At 30.5% G+C, this 27,836-nt stretch overlaps 1 protein-coding gene and 1 long non-coding RNA gene across 5 annotated transcripts in view; one reads left to right on the top strand and one right to left on the bottom strand.

Moving 5' to 3' along the window:
* rod (kinetochore component rough deal) overlaps positions 1-27,632 on the top strand; it is a 33,551-nt gene extending 5,919 nt beyond the window's left edge. For 3 of the 4 annotated variants that reach the window (XM_074135828.1, XM_074135827.1, XM_074135829.1), the window contains 33 exons: positions 31-199; positions 288-483; positions 970-1,080; positions 1,241-1,399; positions 1,853-2,070; positions 2,219-2,483; positions 3,073-3,219; positions 4,762-4,857; positions 5,950-6,147; positions 7,168-7,298; positions 7,381-7,485; positions 7,562-7,685; positions 8,443-8,536; positions 9,270-9,438; positions 10,006-10,193; positions 11,052-11,198; positions 11,286-11,341; positions 11,423-11,509; positions 12,197-12,360; positions 12,436-12,608; positions 12,690-12,896; positions 13,619-13,731; positions 13,816-13,946; positions 15,189-15,310; positions 15,431-15,537; positions 16,613-16,766; positions 18,327-18,424; positions 19,030-19,201; positions 19,283-19,463; positions 20,196-20,390; positions 20,720-20,945; positions 22,740-22,845; positions 22,935-27,632. In XM_074135828.1, the coding sequence (XP_073991929.1) occupies positions 31-199; positions 288-483; positions 970-1,080; positions 1,241-1,399; positions 1,853-2,070; positions 2,219-2,483; positions 3,073-3,219; positions 4,762-4,857; positions 5,950-6,147; positions 7,168-7,298; positions 7,381-7,485; positions 7,562-7,685; positions 8,443-8,536; positions 9,270-9,438; positions 10,006-10,193; positions 11,052-11,198; positions 11,286-11,341; positions 11,423-11,509; positions 12,197-12,360; positions 12,436-12,608; positions 12,690-12,896; positions 13,619-13,731; positions 13,816-13,946; positions 15,189-15,310; positions 15,431-15,537; positions 16,613-16,766; positions 18,327-18,424; positions 19,030-19,201; positions 19,283-19,463; positions 20,196-20,390; positions 20,720-20,945; positions 22,740-22,845; positions 22,935-23,110 (4,985 nt within the window). In that variant the 3' untranslated portion in view covers positions 23,111-27,632. Of the gene's footprint in view, positions 1-30; positions 200-287; positions 484-969; positions 1,081-1,240; positions 1,400-1,852; positions 2,071-2,218; positions 2,484-3,072; positions 3,220-4,761; positions 4,858-5,949; positions 6,148-7,167; positions 7,299-7,380; positions 7,486-7,561; positions 7,686-8,442; positions 8,537-9,269; positions 9,439-10,005; positions 10,194-11,051; positions 11,199-11,285; positions 11,342-11,422; positions 11,510-12,196; positions 12,361-12,435; positions 12,609-12,689; positions 12,897-13,618; positions 13,732-13,815; positions 13,947-15,188; positions 15,311-15,430; positions 15,538-16,612; positions 16,767-18,326; positions 18,425-19,029; positions 19,202-19,266; positions 19,464-20,195; positions 20,391-20,719; positions 20,946-22,739; positions 22,846-22,934 lie in introns of those variants that run through there. The other variant, XM_074135830.1, reaches the window with a different exon arrangement.
* On the bottom strand, positions 40-4,622 carry LOC141458230 (uncharacterized). The gene is made up of 3 exons (XR_012460811.1): positions 4,437-4,622; positions 951-1,134; positions 40-175 (listed from the first exon to the last, which is right to left on the bottom strand). It is a non-coding gene; the product is annotated as an uncharacterized lncRNA (long non-coding RNA).
* Positions 27,633-27,836: the final 204 nt, after the last annotated feature.

Below are 27,836 nucleotides of genomic sequence, written 5' to 3'. Positions count from 1 at the left end.
GCCTTCTTAATTGTTTTCTTTATGTCTCAGGTTTCAACTTTAAAGTAGTGTTTCAACTACCATTAGACTCCCCATCCACTTACTTAGTTCAAGACCAATTAAATTGCGAAGATACTTTATTTATAGATGGATACATGGAACACGGCAAAGTAAACGCAATGCGAATCAAATCCATCTGCATTAGTCAACCAGAATTTAGGTAATATTATTAATTAAAAACTTAGTAAGATTTATCAAGGTTAAGGCTAAATCTTAGATACAATGGAGATTCTTGTTTTTATTAACAGATTAGAGAGACTTTTGCAACGTGGAAAATTTAAAGAAGCGGAAAATTTTGCTAAGATATTTTCCTTGGATATTGAACTAGTATATAAAGCAAGAATAAAATGGTTAATGAGTAGATTGCAGCTATGGAATAAAATTCCATTAGAAACACTTGATGTCATATTTAATGACCTGTTTTCGTTGTTGAAAGAGATAAAGGTAAATAATCTTACTAAGGTAATAAATAAGGACTTAATGTAAGGTATATATCAAGTTGAGGGACTTCAATGTTCTCATGTTCTCATAATTTCCTTTTTAAAATGACTTTAGGAATGTTAACATTCCTTAGACTACAAAAAAATTAAAATAAGGATTACCAAACCACATTTGACTGAAACTGATTTAATTTGAAGTCAAAGAAAAAGAAGGAGATAACCTGAAAAAGTGATATAAGAATATAAAAAAACTTAAATACATATAAAAGAATGGTTAATAATTTTAAATGACGAGGGGAAAAAAATGGTTTACCTGTTACAAAAATTTCTCTTGTACCAATTATTCTTTTAAAAGACAAATTTTCTAGATTTTTTCCCAGATAATCAGTTTCAGTTATAAATCTTACAGGTCCCTCATTTAGTCTAGCAGACAAGACCGCTTGGCTCTTGAAGCATAGATTATTGTCATACCAAATTTTTTTTTCTTTAGGACTTAGAATTTGTCGCAGAATGTTGCTTGAAAACTGTTGCGCCAAAACTTTCCAAAATTCAACAATTACTAGAATATGCAATTGATAGAATAGCAGTTATTCCCACAAAGGTGATTACCATTCAATTTGTAATTGTTCACTTAAATGGGATTTCTTTTAGAATCCTGGAATAATAGTACTATTAGCGGTAAAATATAATTGAATAGTAAATAATAAAACAGTAAATAAAATTTAAATTTAACCTTTAAAATAATAAATTTTAATTTTTAGAGTGAAAATTTACAACGACTTCTTGATAGTTTAGGAGTTTCCCTCAGAACTCTTGTTACATTTATGCTTGTATGTAGTGGAGAGTCCGCCACCCCGGATAAATGGTTGATCTTTTCTACAGCCAATCCAATTTCACTTTGTAAACAACATCTGTCAAGAGTAAGTTAATAATGAATTTACATAGCGTATTTTTGTACAAACTGCTTTGTCTGATATAATAATTATTTTTGATAAAATTAATTTACACAGTCCTCTAAAGTTTACCAAATATTGAAAAAACCTTTCAGCTGACTTTCTCCAATTTGCTAAAACCGCTTGATTAAGTAAGAGTTTTGAGAACTGCACGAAATGTTTCAGTTTGTTGTTCTGACATTTTGGTTGTTAGCTTACGAATGAACTTAATTTTGGAATACTTTAATCAAGCGTTGTATTTAACTTGATATTGCAACACGTAATAGAACTACTAGACTACCAGATTCATAGTAACTTTACCCAACGAATCTTTACATAAACATCCTCTGATACATCTCAATCCATTGCCCATCGCACCGACACTTTAGTCTTAGTTTTAGGCTTTATTAAAAATACCATTGGTTCTTTAAAATTATGCAGGGTGAAGTAAAAGAAGCAATAATTATATGCTGTCGCCACAATCGAAAGATGAAAGGTGAATTAACTGAGAGCATGGCGGTTTCTTTGATCGAGATTTTACCCCTGTCAGTTACAGTGGAAGATACTCTCAAATGGTATGAATGTTACGTACCATTATTATTATCCATACACCCACAAACTCTTTTACGATTAACCAGGAGGATTATCGATAAAGCCAAGTAAGCTTCTTTTTGTTAAAATCAAAATATTTTTAAATATTGTTAGCTGTAATTTTTAATTTATCACAATATTTCAAGTTTTAATTTACATGTCTTTGATTTAAATAACTTTTTTTTTCTTCTTTTTTTTTTAAATTGTAATTTGTAGACGATTAGAATTGAGCGAAAGTGATAACTGGCCGGACATTGGAGTTATCTTTCTGACTGACATGATTTCTTTATTAGAAAAACTTCTTTCATTAGATGATTCATCTCCAAAAGGTGTAGCTTTGAATCAAGGAAAATATTTACCAGATTCACCAATTAATCAACTACGAAATATGGTCGCAAAGCTTGAGAAATTATATATTCTTAAACATAATCATTCTATCCTTATATCTTATGATACATTTGCAAATCAGTATGGAGTTAAGGTTAGTGATTTGTGCAAGATCTGGTGTGATTTGTTGACAGCTGTTATTAAATGTTTGACAAAGTTTAAGTTAAAAGGCCAGAGTTGGGCTATTTGTATCTGTATTAAGTACTAGTCTGCTATCAGAGTTTTTTCATTCCTAAGCTTGAGCGCTGGCTGCTTTGTTTTTAATCTTCTCAGCTTTTGGTCCAATAGGGCACTGGAATCTGAAGCTTTAGAATTAGATTAATTCCTGGTGTCGGTTGCGCCTTTCCCTTCATTGCTCTCTCTAGATATTCTAAATATGACAATCCTAAAGAAAGAATTTTGTAGTATTATAGAGAGAGTGTACAATGCTCACTACACACATGTTAACTGCACAGGCTAATAAAAATCAGACAAGCCCTGGTAAAAGAGGATACGGCTAACAGGGTAAACCACTCCCTTTGTAATGTACTTATCACATACTTATATACTTCTTCAAGCATTTATTTCTAACTAAATTATTTACTTTATTAGCTTCTAGCAGCCGTCAGCATTCGTCACACTATCTTATTTATGTTTTGTGCATTTAAAACATTTTCTTTATTAATTTTAAATATCAATTTTAGAATTTAGAAGAATTCGTTCAGCTTACTTCCTTATTATTTGAAATTGTACCAGTTGAAGGTATATCATCTCTTATTAAAGATTTTGTGGAACCGTATTGTGTTGAACATTATAGAGATATTGATTATGTCATATCTCAATATATAATCGTAAGTATTTTTCTATTTTTAAAATTTCAGTTACCTGCTTAACAGATTAGAAATTAGATTGGATAAAATAATTAAAACTGTCCGGTAAAGCAGTTGTATATAAGGGTTGATCGTCGAAAAATGGCCGAAAAGCGTAACGTTGAAAAACACCATTCTTTTTTCTTTTTCGATAAAAGTTAAATTCCCAAATTTTGTTTAAAATATAGGACATATTCTCGTTAATAAGAGTAATTTTTTTGCAACTACATAGATTTGTTAGATTTCAAGAAAAAAAAAGTGGCCAAAAATAAGCAAAATCGGCATTTTTAATATTGGTTCTTGTTGTTACGTTTTTTGTAAACAATTTAGCGCTTAAACTCGTTAACCTATTTTCATGATCAGGTGTCATTCGATTCGTAATTTCATGCACATGTGCTTTTGGGGATCTTGATTCTGTACCTCCAATGAGAGAGTAGTTAGCTTCATTTATGTATGACCCCTTCATAAACATTTATTTCTAATAACTCTGTAAATCATACCCCAATTTTGATAAAATTTGGCAGGATGATGAGGTTCATTAACATTTCGCGTAACATTAAAGTACCGTCCTGCTCTTACACCCAATAATGGTCAAATTATCGAAGCGTGATCCGAATTGGGATTGGTTGTAACAAAAGATATTAAACTACTAATGCACATGTCTTTAAAAAGATGATAAAGAAATAATTATGACGTTGATGAAAAAATAAAATAAAAATGCAAATGCCAGCGTACATTACCGACATTTTTTTAAACATCTGATTTCAATTTTCTTATGTTGTACCTTACTGAAATTTTAACCCTCAATTTCCCACCTCACATTGTTCAGATTTTATAAAATTTAGCTCAAATATCTGTATCTCTTTAATGAAGTTTTCGTATGTTGTATCTTATCTTTCGTTCGTTGTAGTCGTGTGAGTTTGCCCAATAGATTTTTTCAAAATAGTTCTACCTCAACTGCATCAACTAGGCCCTGTATATATTGAGGTAATATTAGGATTTTCAGTGTAAGAGGTTTTTGTTCATTAGGCTTGATTATCAGCTGGGACGCCAAGATCCATGAAGAAGTGGTTAGTACACTTCACCCTGCAGAGGTATACCGTGTGATAGAAAGACCTCTAAATATTTAAGGAGTTAAGGAAGGTTGCTTTTATAAGTTAAGAAAATGAGAATTAAAAATGTGATTAGCATATATTTACGTTTTTCTTCTTGAATACGAGTTCGGATCTGCAATTCCAAATAATATTGTGGTTTGTAATCGCCTTTAGCATGCTTCTTCTTCAATGAATATTTGATGAGGGGATATTTAAAGTTGTATTGGGTTCAATCTCCGAACTTACCTTGGATTTTATGCCATGAAATAAACATATGTTTACTATCCGCTTCCGTTCACAACACCTGATTGGTCGTTGGGCGAATAGCCCACTCTAAAAAAGCATTACTTTGCTTAACATTGCTATCTTAATTTGTAACTTAATTTACTTAATTATTCTATAATAAGTTGTAACCATTAATTTTGTTTAGGATACAGTGAAGAGCTATTCACATTGTTGGGATGTTGAAAGTACATTGTGGGAACTAAGATGCATAGCTTTTGTTAAATGCATTCGGAGTATTTCTGTAAGTTATTTTATAAATTTTATTTTAAATATATGTTTTAAAAGAGTTTTATTAAGAAGTAATTTGTTTAAGAACCTGATTTTTTGAGAAAGTTGACTGATCATATAGGACATAAACCCAAGTGGCAATAATCTTTTTGCTTTCACCGTTAACTTGTTTCGAACAAAGATCCTGAGCCAAATCTCCTTCTTATCTCCACTCTTACACAGTCTGTCAGTGATAAGTGGGTGTTTCCAAGTCGTCTGACATACTCTAAAAAGTGGGTGTGGTATGAGACCCATTTTTTAAAAAACTTTAAACCACAAGGATCTTGATTTAATCAAATTCTGATTTCTTTGTGACCAGAAATTAATTTAATTAAGAATCTGAGAGATGGCTGTGAAATGTATAGTAAAATCCCTTTTGCTCAATCCGCACACATTGGTTTGGGTCACTAAAGGTGATAATCGTTCCCATTTTACCTCCTCACTCAAGAATTGTCACTCATTCGACCCTGTGGTGAAATTTGGGTCATTTTAGCACCAACATAAAGGTGAAGATACTAAAATTAGTCTTCATTGCAGCCTGATTTTCACCAGTACCTTTTGAAGATGAGTTCCGTACTCATTCACCCGAATTTCAACCAAGAATAGGTCAACCTCAGCTTAAGTCAGTTTTCTAGCTGGTGCATTGTCACCTCTGAGGCACTTGAAAAAGCTGGCTTTAAAATGAAATGTCTTTCAAATTCCATAGAAGTTGGAGGAGGCTACTTTACAGATTTAAGCAAGGTTGGCCTGGTTAGTTATCAGTTATTAGAGGATGAACTACGTTTCTAAGAACCCCTTCTGACAGATTCTGAGATTTCTCAGATGTGTTAATTTGATTAGAGTGATCTCATCTGTCACTGACAGACATAGGTAGTCATGATGCACAGTATCTCCTCTCTAAATTACCCATTATCAAATGAGCCTTTAAAAATTAAAAAAAAATAATAATGCAGATAAAAGTTCTTAATAAATTTTTGTTTATTATTGTTATAAACACTAGATAGATGCATTGTTTTAAACATTTGAAAATATTACATATATCAATAAATACTAATTTTCGTTACAGGAAAAAATGAAAGTTATTGAAGTTATCATTCGCAATGCAAAAGTACCATGGAGTGCAGAGGTGAATGAAATTGCACAACAGTCGATACAAGTAAAACATCCAATTGCTCAAACAATTCTTAATCATTCACTTAAAGTTTCCAAAAAAATAATTTTAAATAAATACGATCTCCTGGTTGAGTGGGTTGATGCCCTCGATGTAAGTTCTTTGACTGAATCTTATTTATCATTTATTTTCTGATTTTCTAATGTAAAAATCATAATTGAAATATTTTTGAGATTGCAATTTGTAGAGAACTTAAGAATAGATCTCAACGCATCTCAGGAGTGTACCGTATCTTCTGAAAGAAATGTAATTAACAAAATTATAATGTATTTCTAAATGAAACATTTTAGTATTGCGGCCTTCATAATCAAAAACTTTGATCTAGTGTTAAACATAACAAGTTTTACTGAGAATCTTGGAGATTACTGTTTCTTTGTGTTAGATATGCAATTATTAGCGTTGCGTGTTCAATTTCTTGATTGAAATACAAGGGTCATTTTTTTTCTCAAATGACGTTTAGATTTTCGATTAGACTTCCTTAAAGAAAGATTAGATGCAGATCTTTTTGTTTTCATTTTAAATTTGTGCTTAAGCTTACGAGCGTGAAGAAAGCAAAGATTCTTCTAAAATAATAGTTCGATTTTAATTAAAACCAGAAACTCTGTTATACAAAAATTGCAAGGTAATTCAATAATTAATTATCTTCATATTCCACTTTTTTGAAGCACACGTCAAAAAATTAATGAACAAGTAGCAAGAAAGTAAAATAAGTATGATTCTACCAGCTTTCCCCAATTCATGTAAAATCTTTTTTGAATGTTGTTAACTCTGTTAGGAGTTTTTTTGGACTTTCCAATCTCCATCTATCTAAGAATCTCAGGTTCCTTCACATTCAGGTCCTCAAGTTTTCTCTGAATCGATAGGCTCCTCCCACAAAAAAAAAAAACCGAAAGCATTCAAAGCTTATTTTTATTTAGATAGTCTCTCTCCAGTTATAAATTGAGTCAGCTACGTATATTAAACTTCAACTTTATGTATATAACATTTATGTTTTATATATCTGATATAACTTAATAAGATTATTCAATTGTCCAATCTCCCATCGAGAAATTTGGAATAATTGAAACGATAAAATTGTTTTGGTGAATGACATTATTTTTTGTGAAATTTCAGATGACCATAATACTTCCTTACTTATTTAAAAAATGGCAAGAAGGTACTCTTAAAGACTCATTAAAACTAATTGGCCAAATAAATAAACTGAAATGTTATGAATGTTACATACATCATTGTGTTCAGGAAAAGTAAATTACGGTTTAGTTTACTTAAATATTGGATCATTACAATTAACAAAGAATGTTTATTAATTTATTTATTTGTTTACAGTAAGTTGCTTGAAATGATGAGTATTTTTAAATCATTTGATTATAATGAAGTTGTTGAGTTGTGTGATCGTATTATTTATTCGATAACGTTTAAGTTTAGAAGCAGGTAAAGTTTTCGTCATGTGTTGAGTAATGAAAGGTAATGAAAGTTTTAATAAAGAGTGCTGTGTTTTTTTTTACAGATATTTGAATTGCGAAGCCCGTTATTTAGAAGTACTTCCGGCTATTTCAACGTTATTATCTAAATTTAGTAAAGTCCTAGAAAAAGACAGAGCGAAATGTATTGAGGCTGCTTATAAATTGAAGGTAATTTATATAAAAAGTAAGACCCTTCGTGATATAGAAATCAGCATCGTCAACTTAAATGATAATAAAGGACATATTTATTACCTTTATATTTCTTCTTTTGTTTTCAACTCCGGTTTATTATACCTGAGACGTGAGAGGCGTTTGTGGCAACTGGCAGAAACTTAATTGTAACCACAAACCCCTCATAGATCATTTACTACCGTTACATATTAGAGCATTGATGAGGGCACATCATCGAAGCGAAATGTTTGGCAAATTGGGGAAAAATAGTTTTGAAACCTACATCCCATAAGATTTACTTCCGGAAGACGGGGCTTAGCGATCAAAAAGTAGTAAAACAGAAGCAATTTAACTTTGGACTGTTAAAATAAGAATTTCTTGTGAAATAAAAGTGTGATTCTTCTCTTCGCAACCAAAATTAGATCACACGTCCTTTTGTTGCTATCAGACCATAACAAATTTTTATATGATTTGGAGTTAGCGATGTAATTGTTTCCAACACAAAATTTTGGAGTTTTAATGAGGAAATGAGGGACTTCAATTGCCAGCCCATGCTTATTAAACGTTCTATCAAACCCCTTTCTAATGGAAAGTTAATCTGAGATTACTTTTTCTACAACTACGTATTTTTTTTCAATAAATTTGTTTTACGTATTCACAATTCATTTATTCGTTCGATAAAGTGTTGAACCTTTGTCTACCAGTGAAAAATATTATTTACTTATTGGTCAGTCTCATGGATTCTTCTTTCCAGAAAGAATATGGAATAGTTGTGGACTCATCGGAATTAAGCAAGTTTCATGTTAGAGAATTAGTATTGAAGAATTGTTTGATTAAAATTGTTAAAGGTACATGAATATTTTGCTGTTTTTATTTTTATTGAAATATTCTCATTTTTTGTAGAAAAGCTAAAAAGTTTATCTTATTATTTATTTTTTCATAGATTTGTGTTCGACATAATTACAAATCTTTGAATGAAAATGTTGTAATAGATTTCCTGTTTATTAGGATAGTATTTCTTAATTGATTGCATAGAAAACTGAATTCAAACCATTATCATGAAGAGCGCTTAATTTTGTATTTTTCAGTAAAATATTTTTTTTCCCCGAGATTTCGTAATGTTTAAAACGTAGACATGTTATTTTAAATTGATTCTGAAATCATTGGAGCTTTTTTAGTACATAGGACAGTATTTCCTCGTTATGGACAATACTGTCCATCATTGAACAAAGTAGCCGTAGGAGTCTTCTAGATAGAGAAAATCTATTGTCCGGCAGGTGAATTCGATCCTGGAATATCTGCGTGGGCATCTTGGGTGCCAACTATTAAATCTAATCTTACTACACCATAAACAGTTCGTTATGATTTTTTTTTTTAATGGATCTGATTCAAGACTTATTATGAAAAGATATCCTCTTAAACTAATGTGTCCCTAGTAAAGAATTCAATAAGGATGCGTAGAGATCCCTGTCGCTCTTCAGAAGAACTAATATATCATCTCACGTTAAGCGGAGATTTAATTTCCCAGGTTTTTGAACTATATCATGCTATTTAATTCTATTTTTTAATTTGTCTCTTCAGATTTTGAAATGCAAGAAACTCTGAATGAAGAAACACTAGCAAAATGCTGTGTTCATAAGTCGGAGAATTTAATAAGACTTTTAGAGTTACCACGTGATCTGGAAATTCTTCATCTGACTGATATTTGCTGTAAAGCAAATAATGTACATTTGGCTTGTAAATATTTAAAGTAAGTTATTATATTTTAGTTTGATATTTTTGTTATTAAACGTATTAACTACTTTTTATGAAGAAGAATAATTCCAACGCTTTAAATTCTGCGAAATTCTATTCTCATCTATAACACGTTATACATATAGATTCCAGAGTATATACTTCATATGAGGAAGAACTGCGGACGTTCCGAAGAACTGCGGACGTTCCGATTCTCAGCTTTTGAGTTTTCACAGAAAATACGCATTTTGAGGTTTATCGAAAACGAAAAACCTTTTTTTTACTCATTGTTTAAATTTGGTTATTTGATTAGGTACAACCTAGGGTAGTGGAAAGTAACAATGACAGTGATTAGCTTATAATCGAACTTCGAGGAATGTATCTTTACTCAAAAGATTATTAAGTTTTGAGATTTTCTCACAGTGATTCTAAAGATCTTTTTAAACTTCGTTTAAAACTTTTATTCGCCATAGTTAAAGAAAAAATACCTGATTAGTAAAAATAGGAATTAAAAAAGTCAATTATCAACTTAGTTTGAGAAGTTTTATTCTTTATTGTTATTACTATTTTTTTTTTTCAACAGATTGCTCAATAAACATGCTCTAGAAAATTTAGGTTCTAGAGACTCATTATTCCAGAGCCACGGCCATCTTTTGAGGAAGATTTTATTATCTATGCTACCTATTGTATCCAATTCAACAGATATTCCCACGGAAGATGTCAACATTATCTGTACTGCGTCTGACCTCCTTTTTATTGATGGGAAGTCAGGTAAGTAGTGGATTTAAATTAATGAAGTGCATAAAATAAATTTATTTAAATTTTTTTAATTTTGTGTTATTCAAGGTCTCGGATATAGGTTTTACAATTTGCGTAGCTTTTATCTTTCGTTTACTATACATTTTTTCAATAAAAACGAATGCAAAATTGTTTTTTAATTTTTAAAACTAGCTGAACAATTTACGTCTTATTCCATTACATTCATACAAGTGATGTTCTATATGTTTTCTCATACTACAAGGGTTTCGTTCTCTTCTTGTTATTTGCTTTTCCCTTTGGTCCAAAATTGCTGGAAATTACTTAAGAGGTTAGGCCCGAAAATAATTCATAAGAATTTTAACAAGTTTTTCATCATGATTGTAAAATTCAGTTCACTTTCAAATCCAAGTAGTAGGAAAGGTTTTCAAGTTTACCATTTCCGATTTTGTAACATAACTTTTCTTTTTTTAATGATTATAATGTTGTCTTTATGAAATGTTTTACTATTTGGTCACTTCATTTAACACTACTATTTAAAAAAAAGTTAAATAACATTTTAATTGCCTATACTTAATAGCTTAGATCGACAAATAATCGTAATTGTTTCGATTTTTTTTCAAACATTCAACTGTCTATATTCTAGATAATATTCTTTACTTAGTATTGATTATTGTTATTTATTTTTCACTAAAATGTTTTGTCGAAATTTAGTTGACATTTTGTTAGGTTTAAAAAATTAATAATCGGTGTTTAAATTATTAAAATTATGAAACAAGCGTTTTTAAATTGTACGTACTTATATTTTGTATATTTGAATTTTTAAACCATTTTAAAGAAATATTTAATCACAAAATAATCATAAATTTGTAGAAGATTCAGCATTAAATGCAGATCTGAATAATGCTTGGCGACTTCTGTATGTACCACCTCCAAAACCATCTTGGTGTACGCTTTACGATGCAGCTGAATCATATAGATTTCCACTACCACTTACAATTTGTGAGAGTATTTCCCAATGTAAGTCAATACTTATTTAATTTAATTTCAATTTTCTAATTTAGTTTGTTTGATTTCCTTTTTTTGTTATGCCTTTTTGTTATTTAGGTCTGAACAAAGTATCAGAAGATGAGAACAATCAAAATCTTCAAGAACAATTGGAGGTATAGAATGTTGGTTGATTTATTTCTCTTTATTTTAGCCTTATACTTTTAAATTATTAATTTTTTGTAACTGCATTGTAGCATGCGCTGCAAGATATGCCGAAGGATTTACTCTCTTTAGGCAGAATGTGCAATTTATCAACTATTCTGACGAAAAATCGTATGGTGGTGAATATATTTATTTTGTTTATTTAATTAGTTACACTTTTTCATGAACAATAGTTTTTGATACTAATCAAGATTCGGGTCGAGTCATGTTCATCATCTTCTCTGAACTTCTTGTATTAAAGGGCTCAAACAAGTGATTACCAATAAATCCTAAAGTCTTAATATTCTATTCTATTCGAACCACATTTTTTGGCAATAGAATTTTCTAACATTTGATGTTCTAGTATGATATTAACATTCGTCGGTATTATGTAGGTGACAGAATATTGATATAACATTGATCTGAAGTAGTACTTTATAGGAAATATAACAGTACCCCAAGGAAACATGAATAACCAGTAAAAGTTTTGAATACATGAGCTATTTCTTTAGTTCTGATTTTTTTTTTTTTAATTCATGATCAACTAAAAAATTGTTTTAATAACTTCACTCTTCCGATTAGTGGCATGCAACTATAGTTTCAAAAGAAAATATTAGTTTCGAGATTTTTAGTTGTTCAGATGTTCTGTTCCCGACCTTGCGCTGAAAACTTTCATGTTAACGAGATCTCAAAACGTGTATTGCCTGCACAAAACTCTTTTTCGAAATTCTGAAGTAATAGTAAAAATAAATAATAGAATAACAATATGTTATTTTTGCAAACTGAAAACTCATGAAAAAACCTGTATTACATTTTTGCAAACTTAGGATATGAGAACAATCAAGAAAGTTAAAAATATTACAATTCAGGCAGTATCAGCAGTATTATTAAAAGTAGTCAAATCTCGACAATTAGACCTGGCGTTGTCTCTAGGTTTATTACAGTTCCTTCAACCAGATAAGGCTATCAAATGGCTTGAAAATGTTTCTAAGTAAGTTAAGAGTGGTTTACTCTAAAGATTTTCTATAATAAAGATTTGTTATTTTATTATACTTTTTGAAATTAGTATATCTCTGGAAATGAGGAATGGCAGATCTCTAGGATTAGTTGGCAAGCAATATTGTAAATTGCATGGATTTCTACCTTCGTCCAATAATAACGCCTGGAATTATTTCGAAAGGTTACACCAAACATCAAAATGGGGGCTTAAACTGCAACAGTATGGTATTCCAGGAAAAGGTATAATTTATTCTGTTTTTGTTAACAATTTTATTTTGTACAATATTTAAATTGTATTCAAATATATTCTTCTACTTTTAGAAGCTTATAAAGAAGATTTGGACAGTAAACAGAACGTTCTTTTGCGACTTATGAGTATACCGGGTGCAGATTTACCATTGCTCAGGGAATATTGCACTGATATGAATCTTAATATGGAAGAATGTCTATTACTCTTCCTGAAATTTAAATTGCTCTCTTGGAAACCTCGTTTTACAGTTGTTACAAATCAGATTACTGGAAAGACAGGTAATTATTTTTACTTTCGCCAATTTTATCCGTTTTTTATTTTAACCACGTTTCAACATGTTTTTTATATTGTTTTATGATTATTAATTTTTGTTTATTTACTCTATTTTGGAAGTGTTGACCTATTAAATTTCCTAACAGCATCAGTATTTAAAAGTTATTCTTATTTTTCTATCTTATTGCCTTGAAATCTAATATATCTTGCGAATGGCGAATGGTCGGTCGTTCAGCTAAATCCGTCATTTAAAAGATCTCAAGAAAATTCCTTTGATGGAGTAGGTTTTATCGTCTACTGCAGTAAAGTGAATACACTTATATATAATAATAATATATGCAATATATTTTGAGCTAGAAATTATCTACTAGTGTTGTAAACCCAAACTGTTTGTATAATTTGTGTGTGTAATTCCTGTCTAAATTGTGTGATTTTTTGTGGGCTAGTGCCTTGCAGTATTAAAAAAATTAATTTTCGGTCATTAATTATTCGAATAAATAAATACTTCCCCAAAGGAGTCTCATGAGGTCTAAATTACACTTAATTGGAAAGAGGAGAAATACATAACTAAAGCAAAGTTAGCATTAACTGTACTTATAATTTACAAATTACAATTTATATTGTCAAATACACTTATTAATATCAATAAATATATTTTTTAACTATAGCATTTAAAAATCGTCATTCTGTATTGCTTTTGAAACACATAATGATTGATTACATTTAGAACCAGTTTTTGAAAAAGATGACGAATTCTACATGACTTGTGTGGGAATTGCTCTGCTAATTACAAATAAGAAAAATTTGATTAACTTTCTTTATGTAAACGTTTGGAAGCAAGTAAGTACTGTTTATAATTTCGAAAATCCTCAATTCCCTAATTGCATACTGATGTTAGTTTATTTTTTATTGTTTTATTTTCAGGTAAATCCATATTATTACGAAGTTTATTTAGTTATTCTTGATATACTTGCAAAATCTGATTACGAAGGTTCTGAACAACTTCTCCAACAGAATTCCATACTACATTTTTTGAAATCTTACAACAGAATTAGGTAAATTAATTTAAAAGTACATTGTTTATGTATTATTATTATGTTATTATATTATGTTAGTATTATTTTCAGAAAATCCATTTAATAATTGTACTTTTGGCAGTTTTAGGGTTTTCTACGAACTCTGATAGTTCAAGGTATTTAACCTCTTTTTATAAAATATTAGGCACAAAACCGTACATAATATTCAAATGATCCTTTAGAAGAAAGCTAATTTTGTTCACTTATTCCCCTCACATACAGAAAGAGAAGGAAACCACTTTTTGGGACAGAGATCCTTAAAAACGGTTATTTGCGGTGAAAGCTCGAAATCTAAAATTGGAAACGATTTAAATTATCTTGTAAGGGAAAGTAAAAATTTTACCAACTCTTCCCGGATCTTAGAAGGTTGCGATCGTTTTTTCCAAAATTTATGTTTTGGGATCTAGTTAAGATAGAAAATTGTAAAGGTAAAAACAAGTTAAAAAAGTAAACTCTAATTTTCCGTGTACTCATATAATGACCTTAAACTAAGCTGATAAAACTTACGTATGTTGAAGTGTTATTTAAGAGGGAAACAAAAGCAAACTAAGAAGTGCTTTTCATAATAATAATAATAATATAGCTTTATAAAATAAAGCGTAACATTGCAAGTCATAATTCCAGATATGCAGTATTTTAATCAATCTTACAATTAATTATTCTAACTTATAAACTTTATTGTCCTCTCATACGAAAAACAAAATGTTCATTGAATCAGTAAGTGAAATTTGATGATTTTATCAATACAAATACCGAGATACTTAGTTTTATGACAAATTAACAAATTTTGGTTTTATAATGTATTAATGGCTATCCACATAATTTTCATAAAACAATCTTCCTAGGTTTTCCCTTCCTAGGAGCTTCTTACAGCTCACTGTCCGGTGATGGACAGTGTTGTCTGTAACGAGAGAACTCTGTCCGGAGGCCGGCAGTGCACTGGAAAAAGCTCCGGGCGCTAATAACCTCAGCTGTTGATGCGCAAAAAAAAAAAATAAACAATAATAATAATAGCCATTTATTGATCTTAATTTACAAATATATGATTGTAAATATTCGTTTACATAAGTAGCAATTCAGCAAAATTGCTGTCTATAAAATCTAGAAAATCACGATCAATATCCCTTCAATTAAAGTATATTCCTTCGGAACTTTAGCTAATACTATTTTTCGCATATTTATTAACAAGAATGATGTTATTTTTTTTTTTGTTTTGAACAGTGCTTGCCAAGAGGATGAATCGGACAGCTGGTTTTTAATGTTCCCAAGTTCAGCAAGTTTGCCACCAATCGCTAAGTACCGACTTCCATTTGAAACAAAACCTTATGATGTTCTAAGTTTAAGTAAGTTCTCACTTTAGTACCATCTATTAAAGAAAAAAGAAGATAGAAAGAAAAAAGAAATGAATTGATTTGTTGGCATTCTTATTTATTTTTGTCAAACTTTGTTTCTATTTGATTCAGGACCAGAATTAAGTTTAGACACTTATAATTTGTGGATTCAAGCACCATTATGGCCTAATAATGTTCCAGATACGAATTTAATATGTTTGTATACTATTTATAATCTTGTAAGTATACTTTATGTTTAAAAATATTTTCAAGTCCTATGATCCTCATTGCTTACAATGTCAAAGATTCGGGCTAAGTTTCGCAAAAAAAACTTGTTCCATATTCCTGCCATATTCATTCAACATTCGTTTAAAATTAAAAAGTGTTTGTGATTGGCCCATACTATAACGGCAAATAGATTGCTTCCTTTGGGTGTCTGCGTCTGATCCGTACATCTAAGAGAAATAACAGTTTATGATCTTTTATTCTCTAACGCTTCTAGGTTTGGTCGATTCTGTGTTCAGTTGTAGACCATTCAGTCATTAAAAGTTATAATTAAGGCACTTTTTCTAATAATGAACTTAACGGATCGATTCACATTCCATACCTTTTTCGTTCAAATATTTGGCCTTAAGTGTATGATGGGCTCCATGGACAAAGATAGCAGATAAATTCTTGCTTTATATGAACCTTGCCATTTCGCAGTAATACCTGAGCGGTCGTGATATCACAACCTACAACATTAATTAAATTTTCTCTCTCTTCTCCTGGATATGCGGCTCAATCTTGACTCCCTTCAATCAGAACTGTCCGTAACCCGCTCCTCTATGGTTCTACACTCCATCAAACCCAAAACATTATTTAGGTCTTGCAAATGTCAGCTTCTATTTTCTGTACAAATGTCCTAGGCGTCATAATCTTCTATTAAAAGAGTCTTATACTAGCTTCTCCTAAAGAAAGACCTTGATTCTGGATTACATTCGTCGCCCTCAGTTTAGTCCTTATCTTTATTAGATTTCAAAGTCCATATTTTTTCTTATGAGTCAGACACCACGCTAGAAAGCCCTCATAATGCTATATTTGATTTAATATCTAATGCTATTTTCGTTATTGAGAGCTGACACTTAGTAATAAACTTATTTCGAGGATCAGAAGACGTTCCTCAATCTTTAAATCACTGAAAATTATTTTCTTGTTGTTACCATGTACTTCAGACGTTCCAATTGTACAGCAACTGATTTCGCTGTCAAAAGTCTTTAATTAAAAGTTATTTATTTACTTTTTAAAAATATAATATTATTATTATTATTATAGAAAGGTGAAGACGTTTCATCCTCAACTGGTTGGATACTTCATGAAAGGAAACGAGATTTGCTGAACAGCATTACGCAGTGTATTAGTCAGATTGCAGATTTAGAAATTGCAGGGGCCGCTTGGTATTTTGTGGTCAACCATGTCATGCCACCCGGTAATAAAATGAAAATATTTTTTATTAAATTAGAATAATAAATGTTAAGAGTATGTAAAAGGTTAAGAAAAAATCTGGCAAAAAAATCAGTGTTTTCCGAGCATTACGTAAGTACTGACATATTTTATGCTGCCGATTCTTATAATTTGTATACGACCTGTTTGTTACTTGTTTTCAGGATTTCGGAATGATTTATCGTTTAAGCGATAGTATCTCTTTTTTTAGTGAATTTCTTAATCTCTGTCGGCGTTATCTGAAGCCTAGGCTATTCATCCGAAGCTATCATAAAAACTATAGTTGGGAAATCAGATATTCTCTACTAATAAACTGTCCTAAGATCAATTATATAAAACCAGAAACTATTGACTGATATTTTTAATCAGTTCTTCTATTTTTGTATTTAAGGTGCGTCAAGTTATTGGCACCCGGAGCTTTTTTCAGTGAAGTGCCGGCCTCTGCAAAGTGGGCTGTAAGAAGCACCGCTAGGAAAAGAAAATTTAAGGGCCAGCAGCTGGATTCGAATTGTTGATCTCTGCGTTAGAATCCAGAATTTGCTATGCGCTCAGCTAATCCCTTATTAACCTAAGGATGAAAAATGTTAATTATAAATAACATTTTGTACGCTGTAAAAGCTTAGAACCCAAGAAATGGTACCTAAGGTGAATGCCCAATTACCATTTCAAAAGAATTATTTTCAAATCTAGAGTAGATCACGTAAATTTTAAATCACGTATTTTCTTTTAGTTCTGCTGGTGTAAGCACCTTCTGAAGGGAATAGAAGGTATTGTTTTCCTGAGGCCATAGATTTTTTGCCGCTCCGAATCAAATCATTTTTGGAAGATTGTCGAAAGCAGAAATATACAAACAGAAAGCCATACACCAAAATTTTATGAACTACTAAATTAACTCTTAATAATTAAATGTCATTCAGACACGACGAAGAAATCTCACAAAAAAGCAACCAAACACAAATTTGTTTTACTGTTTTAAATTTTTCTTTTAAAGATTTTACTTAAATAAGTATTTGCTAAATAATTAAAATCACATATTCATCAATATCTTATTTAACCATAATTATTTTCCAGTTCAAACTAAATAAGTAGAGTTGGTGTTTTCCGTTTAAATTTGCGCGTTCCTTGTTTAAAATTCAATCCAACCTTAAAATTCTAAAAATTACACATGTACTAAACAGAATCTTTAATTAACTGTACTATTAATTGAAACTTAATCAATTTTATTTCATTATTTTTGCCAAATGTTTTGATTCATTAATATATTGTATAAAAACACATGTACGCCATGTAACCTCCCTCACTCAAAAGGTGTAGTACGAGACGGAAGCATAAGTAAAGTCCAAATCATTACACCAAACTGATAAATGGATGAAAGTTCGAATACAATAAATTTGCGTGCAGCAATGGATAAAATCAGAGATGTTAGATGTTGCTTAACGATTTACTTGTTCATTTTACTATAGCAGAGTCTTTAGAAAGTACAGCTTTAGATATATTCTTCCTTGATTTCTTTTTAATTAACTATTATACTATAAATCTTTTGAAGGAATTGATCAAGTGCATGCTGCGCAGAAGTGTTTACTGAAAGCAGAAGAATGGAAAACTAAAGTGAAAAGTGATCGTGCGAAGGCAAGATATACTCAGGTATTTTTTTCAATTTCGCATTCTATAAAAATGAGCTAATTTTTATCTAACAATCTAGCAAACTCGAAAAATTAAAAGAAAAACGCTCTTCAAGAAAGTACGTTTCTGTTCTCTCCATTTTCTTAGAATTAAGAATTTTAAGATCTCATTTAATTCTCCTTTAAATTAGCTTTTTGTTAAGTCAATTCAAAATTTGTAAAATATAATAGTAGGAAAACATGAAAACAATGAAGGAATGCTTATACACGAGTTTTATTGGCCTCCCGCCTCTAACCGTGGCGACTACCGTGGTAATTGGACGTAAGCTTGCCTGATAAAATAGACATTACTTTTATTCGCCTTCCAAAAACACTTGAATATCAAAGTTGAACTTTTTATGTTTTTCCGTTTTTGAGTTTATCGTACTACCCAAACAAACGTTTGCTTACAAGAGCCAAGCTCTAATTAACTCTGTGTTTCAAAGATAAACAGTGGACCTTAAAACAGAAATTTTTCGTGAAAACTAAATCAAAAATCTGTTTGTTTGCAATTTCTTTTACGAAGGAGAGGGAGTAAAATATTTACTTGTATTTAACAGTTATAAAATTAGATAATTCTGTTTACAGGCAGAGAAGAAGTATTTTACCGTTTCAACTGTACATATTCTGTACAAGTATCGCCTTGCTAAGCAAGAGTATCTTTCACTAGTGTCCCAACCAGCTGAATTAATATCCCAAATATATCAGGATCCTTGTATTACTGACAATTTCAATGTTGCGTCTCCATCTAATATGCCAAGTAATTGCTTCTCTTTATTTTTATATTGGTTATATTCCACTCTTAAATATAATGTTTACGTTTAGTATTTGCTTTTTGCAGATATTAATGAAGCAGTGGAAAGAATATCTTCTTTGCACAACATAAACTTGACTCTTATTATTCAAGAGTTGTTAACTGAGTGGCTCCAACCAGACAACAGTTTACATGCATCATTCGCAGAAGCAACCACATCCGCTGCAATTGTCCAGAATCAATTGCCTCAAACTGATAATATAATTAGGTATGTTTTCTTTTTGTAAGAATTAATATTATTCTATTTTATTTCTTATTCCATAACAATTTTAATTAATAGATTAGCATTATATTTTTAAAAGTGAGTAAGAACTACACAAACTATTTTATTCTCGTACAAAATTAAGATTTTTTAAATTTATTAACTGTACTTCGACTTTTATAGGCTTTCTTCAGCAAGTGTGATAACAAAGAGTTTATATTTATTTATTTGAGCTGTACTTAAGAACGTGACAAATTCAAAAGAAAGCTACTATAATAAAAACCTACCCAGAAAATGGGATTCAATCAAAAAATCTTATTGAGTACGAAAAGTGATTTTAAAAATAGTGGCTGTTAATGTTCACCTTAACTCAACAGAAAGTCTCAATTGGTTATTTTTTCTCTATAACTAGTAGTTTAGAATTAGATTGGAGAATTTATAATTCTTGGAATACAGTTACCACATTTCCAGTATTGCCAGAAAGTAAATTATACATATTTTAGGAATATACATATTAGTTTATATATATATATTTATAACTTACCTAAGAACATTTTTCTTCCACTGTTTCGGGAAAATTTACAATTATCTTTGGCTCCTTCTCAAGTACCCGATTTTATCCCCTCACTTTTTTTTATGATTTTAATACTGTAGTTCGGTAAGCCCAGAATGTATACTTTTTTTTCTCATTAAATTATAATTACTTTGTAAAAATAAACTTAACACTATTCTCTACAGGGCTTGCTATGTTCTACTTGGATGCAAAGAATTGCAAAACGCCGAAAATTTTCTTCTAGGCTTAGCATTCCCGCGTAATCATGATGACACTTCAAAGCCTATTGGAGTCCGTTTGAGGGCGCTTCAAGTACTAACAGCAATCACTAATACTCAGTATTTAGAAGAAATTACTACTAGAGATAAAGAAAGTATTGGGTAGGTGAAATATTTGTTAATATTATAATAATGTTTGCAATTTTATTTATTTTTTATCATTTACTGCAAGATTTAATGAGTTGAACTCTCATTCGCGTTACGCATCTATTTTTATGTGCTTTCTTAAAAAAATCCTTATCACTAAGTGTATTTTTCTCTGCCTCTCTTTCCATTTTAAAACTTCACACTTTCTGCTCTTCTTGTTCATAAAATCCTATGATTTATATAGTTAAGAATTAAATCTTTTCAAATAAATAAATGTCTGAAATATTTCATTAGTAAATTATTGATAAAAAAAAAATTAAGTTAAATGATCATCTTTGTTCCAGAAACTACATGACAGTGTTGAGTTTAGTATATGAACTTGATAGACAAGGCATCGGATATACAATTGGTAGTTTTGAGTTAGTGCCAAAAGAAAACGTTATTAATCTATTGTTGAATAGAACGAACGCCACAGGAATCAAATTAGCTGCTAGAATTGCGCTTACCTACAACATTACCGATCCACGTATATGGAATTCCCTTTTAAAGCAGATGACGAAATATGCTATGGTAAGATAATGATGATTTTCTTTTCTGTGTTTGGTGTTAGTCTGTAAACAATGGTCTTAGTTTGACTTAACGACCTTCATTCATATCTGCAGCTACAAATAAAAATAATTGTTTTGTCAATTAATTTAGCATTACTTGTAATTCCAGTCACACTGCCCTGGATTCAATAGTCCATGATTATAATATAGTTCAATAGTCACATCCCATAATTGTGGCACCTAAGAATAGTGTTTACTCAAAACGTTTTTCTGTAAACTGATTTTTTTCCATAATTTTGAAAACAATTGGACCAATTTAGACTTATTTTTTTGTTACATTTTATTTACTAGTATTGATAGTTATCAATATTTCCGTTACATTGAAATGCTCCATGTTGTATATTTAAAATTTTAAAGATAAAGCGTTAATTAGTTTTATCTTAGTAAAATGTTGGTTGCATACTTTTATTATATCTATCAAACTAATAGTAAAAAAGTCTGTTTTGTTACTACATTTTTTCATTTTATAAAATGAAATTACTTTTGTATTCAGTTAAGTAAATATGGATCACATGTAATAAACAAAAGCTAGGTGCAAAAAAGATCTGAAATAAGAAATACTAAATGTTTATGTGGATAGTTGAAAGGTCGAAAAATAATTATCTATTGTTAAATAGAACGAACGCACAGAAATGAAATTAGCTACTAGAATTGCGCTTTCCTACTACAGTACCGATCCACGTATATGGAATTCCCTTTTAAAGCAGATGACGAAATATGCTATGTAATATGCTAAATATTTGTAAGCTCGCGACCTGTTGTACATAGAAGGCATCAAACTTCAGGTTGTTGAGGTATAAAATTATTGTGATTTGGCTGAAATCATAATTTTTCTAAAAATGTCAAAAGTTCTGACTGAAGCAGTTATTAAAAATGCTTAGTCGCTGCTTGAGAATCATTTCAGGAGGAGGAAGCAGAGAGCTAGGTTTATTATTGGTTAATAAAAGAACGATTTGTTCTGAAGCTTTTATTCATAATTTCGATTTATCAAATAACATTATTAAAACATCTTTTTAGTTTTAACGACGCTTTTATCCGTAGCAGCTGTAGGATTGTTTTCTAAATATCACTTTCACATGATTCGTCTTTAGGTATTTCCATATTATTAAGAGAAGTTGTCAATCAATTTTGCATTAGCAATTGTAATTTCAGTCGTGCACTACCATGGATTATTGAATGATATACCATTGATTATAATATAGTTCAATAGTCACATCCCATAATTGTGGCACCTAAGAATAGTGTTTACTCAAAACGTTTTTCTGTGAACTGATTTTTTTCCATAATTTTGAAAACAATTGGACCAATTTAGACTTTGCAAGAAGCAAAAACAATAACAGAAAAAAGTTTTAAAATGGTCACATCTTGTCCCGTTTTTTCCTACTTAAATTTACCATCTATAATTAGTTATTTTAAAAAATTTCAAAGAATCGTCCTCGCTGATGTACTTGAGAACATTACTAAGGAAAACTGCTAAATTTACGTGTGATTTTGTTTAGTAATAGGTGTGTTAAAATGAAAATAAATATAATTAAATGGTCACATCCTCCAATTTTGGCATCTAAGAATATTGTTCGCCCAAAAAACTATAAAATTGGTGGAATACTACTAAATTGATAGGTTTCCTGCTAGCTCTAGACAAGGACCTGTTTAACACTACGCTGCAACAAACCTTCCCTCTCATGAGCTCTGTTTTCTTTATGTTCACTAATTGTGAAACTAAAATGTCTATAATGCTTGCTTTGGCTTTCTTTAGGTACCAGAATTGGAAGCTATCCTTTCAGAAGTGGATTATCTACAAATTAACCGCAAAGTACTTAGCTGTGCATGGAATTGCGTCATTCTTTCTACTCTTGCTAGAGGTATTAATTACTTTTTTGTAGGTACAACTAATAATTAGTAACTATTAAATTTCGATACTAATATGATTAAAATTAACTTTTTTCTCAAGGTGAACGAGTTCATTTAGAAGAAGCAAAAACAATAACAGAAAAAAGTTTTAAAATGGTCACATCTTGTCCCGTTTTTTCCTACTTAAATTTACCATCTATAATTAGTTATTTTAAAAAATTTCAAAGAATCGACCTCGCTGATGTACTTGAGAACATTACTAAGGAAAACTGCTAAATTTAAGTGTGATTTTGTTTAGTTGAAACTAAGAATGACTTGTTCTACAGAAATAAATATCAGTGTATCATAAATATAGAGCACTATACATATATTCTTGTACGTATGCGTACTTAGTATTTACGTGTAATAAATCGTCTCTACTTTTTCCTGAATGTTAACGTATTTTGTGGGCAAATATTATGTTTATCTCAGTGGAATTATTCGTTGGAAGCAAGGATTGCGAATAATTACAATTTACTAGTTACTAACATATTGTAATTTTGAAATTTATTTAGGCTTGAGTAAGAAGTAATAATAGTTGATAACCTAACAACATCTTAACATTTTCTATAGTTGTTGATCTGATATTTTTCCAATTTCTGTCCTTGATGCTTGAAAAGAGAGTGCACTTTCTTTTCTCAACATTGTTATCTATTAAATTGTAATAACCTCATTCTTTTTTTTATCATAAATATATCTTAGTTTATTGACTACAAGACAAAATGTTCACTAATACGAGAAATTTATTTGTGGAGTTACTGTATGCTTTACTTACAGAACGTATTAATTAGTTTTTGAAAAACGAAAAATTTCTTAAAACGGCGCTTTACATGTGTTATTTTCAGTACTAATTTTTGTAATTCTGAAAAAAAACGCCATTAATCTTTAGTGTTGTGTTAATTGTTTCATATCAATAAATTGATTATTGTAACAAATGAACTCAATGACACGTAAAGGGCGCGGCTTAATCTATATTTTTTGAAAAATTCTGGCCCTCAAACTAGAACAAATTGGACACCTACATATTATGTATAAAACGGACTGGCAACCAACTATAAGTAAAAGTATTACTTCATTGAACACTAGTCAAAAATTTGCCATAAATGGACTTTTTTTCTTTCCTTTTTCAACAATTATTAATTATTTCCGTAGCAATACGAATTCTTTCAACTTAGTCTGCTTCTTTCCTGTAAGTCCTGTAAAAATGTTAACTCCTCCACTTGCTTGGACGGATAACTCTTATGATACAGAGGTTGAATTTTCTTTTTAGAGTTGAGAGTTGCTTATTTTATTTTTTGATTATAAATTGCTAATGGGCATTGAGAATGTTACAAGAAAACTTTTTGTTACGTCAGTTCACTCTAGTGTTTTTCATCTCTCAGGTTTCCTCAAGAGTCTTGCTACACAGTTTCAAGTTTATTAGGTGTGATTCACGTAGATATATTGAGGGATTATCGACGGTCTAGTCAAACAGACAGGTCTTTGTAGTCTATATTATTGGCAAGCCTAGTAATCTGTATTATAATCTTGCTATTAAGACATACATATGTAAGTTTCGTTGACATCTCTTCAAATTTTGAGATCCTTAGAGCCCATATAAGTGGTTTATAGAAAATGATTTCTCACCTAGTAAAGTGAGAGTTTAAAAAAAGTGTTTTAGAGACTTGCGAGAATCGCAGAAAGAGAAAGTCGTGAGAACTGTTCACACCAGATAACTTTGATCTTTATTATAGATTTAATTGTTTATAAAAAGAAATACGCCCTTTCACTTTACTAAGTGTATTTTTTTTGCTCTCGTAGTTAGTTAATCAGGTCTTAAAAATAATTGTTCAGGTTTATTTGTGATTCTTTTTAATTATTTAGGGCACGTCAACATCAAATTATTGTAGGTTTAAATGGAGCAAAGGAAAACATTGAGTCAGCTGTGGCGGGTTGTGCATGGGTAAGCATATGTAAGTTTTCGTAATATGTATCTTTTCACAATTCAATTTTGTTCGCCAGGCATACAAATATTGCTTCAATATTTTATAATGAGATTCAAACGGTCCCAGATAGGTCAAAGAGAATGAACAAAATGTAATTCCTGCATTGATCGTTAGGTTTTCAATGTTCTGATGTGGTTATTGTTTTCCGGATTATACTACATTAAGTACTTTTCTTAAGAAGTTGTGAATGTCCAAAACAAACACACCACTATGAATACGCTATCATGTTACAAGTTTTTTATTGTTATAAAGGTTTTTTCGGCAAATTTGACTTATTTACGCTCTTGGGTCTTTATTTTATTCCAAAATAATTATTTCCTAGTAGTAAAAATGGAATAAGTGTAATTTGGTTTTTTATCTAAATTTGCAACCCTCCCCCTATGTATAAAATACAACTCCAACTTTACAATTTTAAAATATTAAAATATTACTAAACGTTCAGACTTGTAGTAAGTACTAAGTTCCATTAACTTTAATTTCATAATTTTTACAATTTTTCCTACGATTTATTAAAGATTTGAATGGCACACATAACCACTCTATAACCTTCCTTAGTAAGCAATAGTGATGGGCAGAACGAGTCCGTCTTTGGACTCGTTGGATTTGAATCAGTTCCAGGGTTGGAATCGATTCCAACAACTCGTTCACCGATTCCGGTCTCTGTACTTACCCTATGCATTAGTAACATTGTCACGCAATTTATTAAAAAATATCATTAAATGTTAGCTTTCCCAGTTAATAACAAAACTATATTTCTTTAACACACATTGAGTACTATCCCTAATTTCCAATTGCACTGATAAATATAAAATTAACAACGTAACACAAAAATTAACATAAAAATAGACTAGTCAATTATAAAAATTAAAGCAATGCTGTTTAGTCATTATCTAGCTTGACCACTGGAAGACTGGAGTTAATGTGCTTCAAGAGGATCCAAGATAGAGAAACGGAAATGGGTAGGAAATTATTCCCATAAAAAAAAATCTAACCCTTCAAGCAAAATGATAATTACTCATAAATAAAGAAATATTTATTTACTAGGACTTGTATATCAAGCTTTAAAAATATTATCTCATTATCTTACGAAAAGAAAAAGCTGTGTGCTTAATCTTTAACATAGCGCTGGACACTCTATTCTTATCTTCATTGGGTAAGTTTAACCGTGCACATGACCGTGAGACAGTCAAAGTAACACTGAGCCAAAATTTAGTATTACCTAATTGGTTTACTTACTGCAGTATCCCTCCCACTCTATCACCAATTTCACAAACATTCATCGATTGGAAATAATTTTTAGTTAAATATTCGTTTTATTTGAATACAAAAAACATTATAACGCTTTCTTAAGATGATTTTAATTTTTAAAATTTGTTTTTGTCCATTACTCTTATAAAATACGAAGAATTTCAAATAAAATATAATATACAAACACAATGATCTAGTGTGCAGGTGGAGTCAGTCCTCGTTACCATAGCAATGGAACCGTTAAACAACTCCGGTTCCAGCTCCAGCAATTTCTATTGGCTAGATTCAGTGAACGAAAAAATGGAACGAGTCCGGTTTCAAAAGGATTTAAATCACTCCGGATTCGACTCCACCAACTCCAGTGGATTTAACCAATGAAAATGCTAGAGCTGGGCCGGAGTCGTTTAACGGTTCCGTTGTCATGGTAACTACGACCGACTCCACCTGCACCCTAGATCATTCTGTGTTTGTATATTATATTTTATTTGAAATTCTTCGTATTTTATAAGAGTAATGGACAAAAACAAATTTTAAAAATTCAAATCATCTTAAGAAAGCGTTATAATGTTTTTTGTATTCCAATGAAACGAATATTTAACTAAAAAATATTTTTAATCGATGAATGTTTGTGAAATAGATGATAGAGTGGGAGGGATACTACACTAAGTAAACCAGTTAGGTAATACTAAATTTTGGCCCAGTTTTACTTTGACCGTCTAGCTGACATGTACACGTTCAAACTTACGCCAATGAAGATGAGAGTAAGTGTCCAGCGCTAAGTTTAAGATTAAGCACACAGCTTTTTCTTTTTGTAAAACAATAAGATAATATTTTAAAAGCTTGATATTCAATTCTTAGTAAATAAATATTATGAGTAATTATAATTTTGAAGGGTTAGAATTTTTACGGAATAATTTCCTACCCATTTCCGTTTCTCTACCTTGAATACTCTTGAAGTAAGTTAACTCCAGTCTTATAGTGGTCAAGCTAGATAATGACAAAACTGCATTGCTTTAATTTATATTTGACTAGCCTATTTTTGTGTTAATTTTTGTATTACGTTGTTAATTTTATATTTATCAGAGCAATTGGAAATTAGAGATAGTACTCAATGTGTGTTAAAGAAATATAGTTTTGTTATTAACTGGGAAAGCTAACATTTAATGATATAATAATATAATAAATTGCGTGACATTTGTTCTTATGTTTAATCGTTCCAAACCTTCTGCTGCCTCATTTTCATTTTTATTTGCCTAAATTTTTTGGGGCGGGGCGGAATCACTTTTTTTAAAAATAGGGATTTGAATCAACTCGTTCCACCATCGGACTCGTTCCAATGGAACGAGTCCGCTCAAATAGCCCATCACTAGTAAGCAAGTGTAGTGTCGGATGGGAAAGTCGTTGTGTAGAAGTCTCTCTAGCAAGCTGATAAATCGGTCTCGATAGATTAATTAAGTTGATAGATGAAAGATAAAAGTAGATTTAGTTTAAAAGGAAAAAAAACTTTGATTTCTACAATAATTCCATTAGTGTGAATTAAATAAAAACTTAGTGTTTTTGTATTATTCTTTTATTGTTATGCAGTGCCTTCATCTATGGCTTTTATTCAGCCATTTCCCAAGTTACAGTGCTGTAACTTGTTTAACGTTCATTGAAAAAGTAATTACTTCTATGGTCCATTCTTTACATCCAACAGCAAGCTGGCAAATGTTGGATGAGTTCTCATCCAT

The sequence above is a fragment of the Rhodnius prolixus genome, unplaced genomic scaffold (assembly GCF_049639745.1).
Source record: "Rhodnius prolixus isolate KJV_2025 unplaced genomic scaffold, Rpr scaffold_5, whole genome shotgun sequence".
NCBI lineage: Eukaryota > Metazoa > Arthropoda > Insecta > Hemiptera > Reduviidae > Rhodnius > Rhodnius prolixus.
The sequence above is the reverse complement of the archived record's forward strand: the minus strand, read 5'-3'. Positions and strand labels throughout refer to the sequence as shown.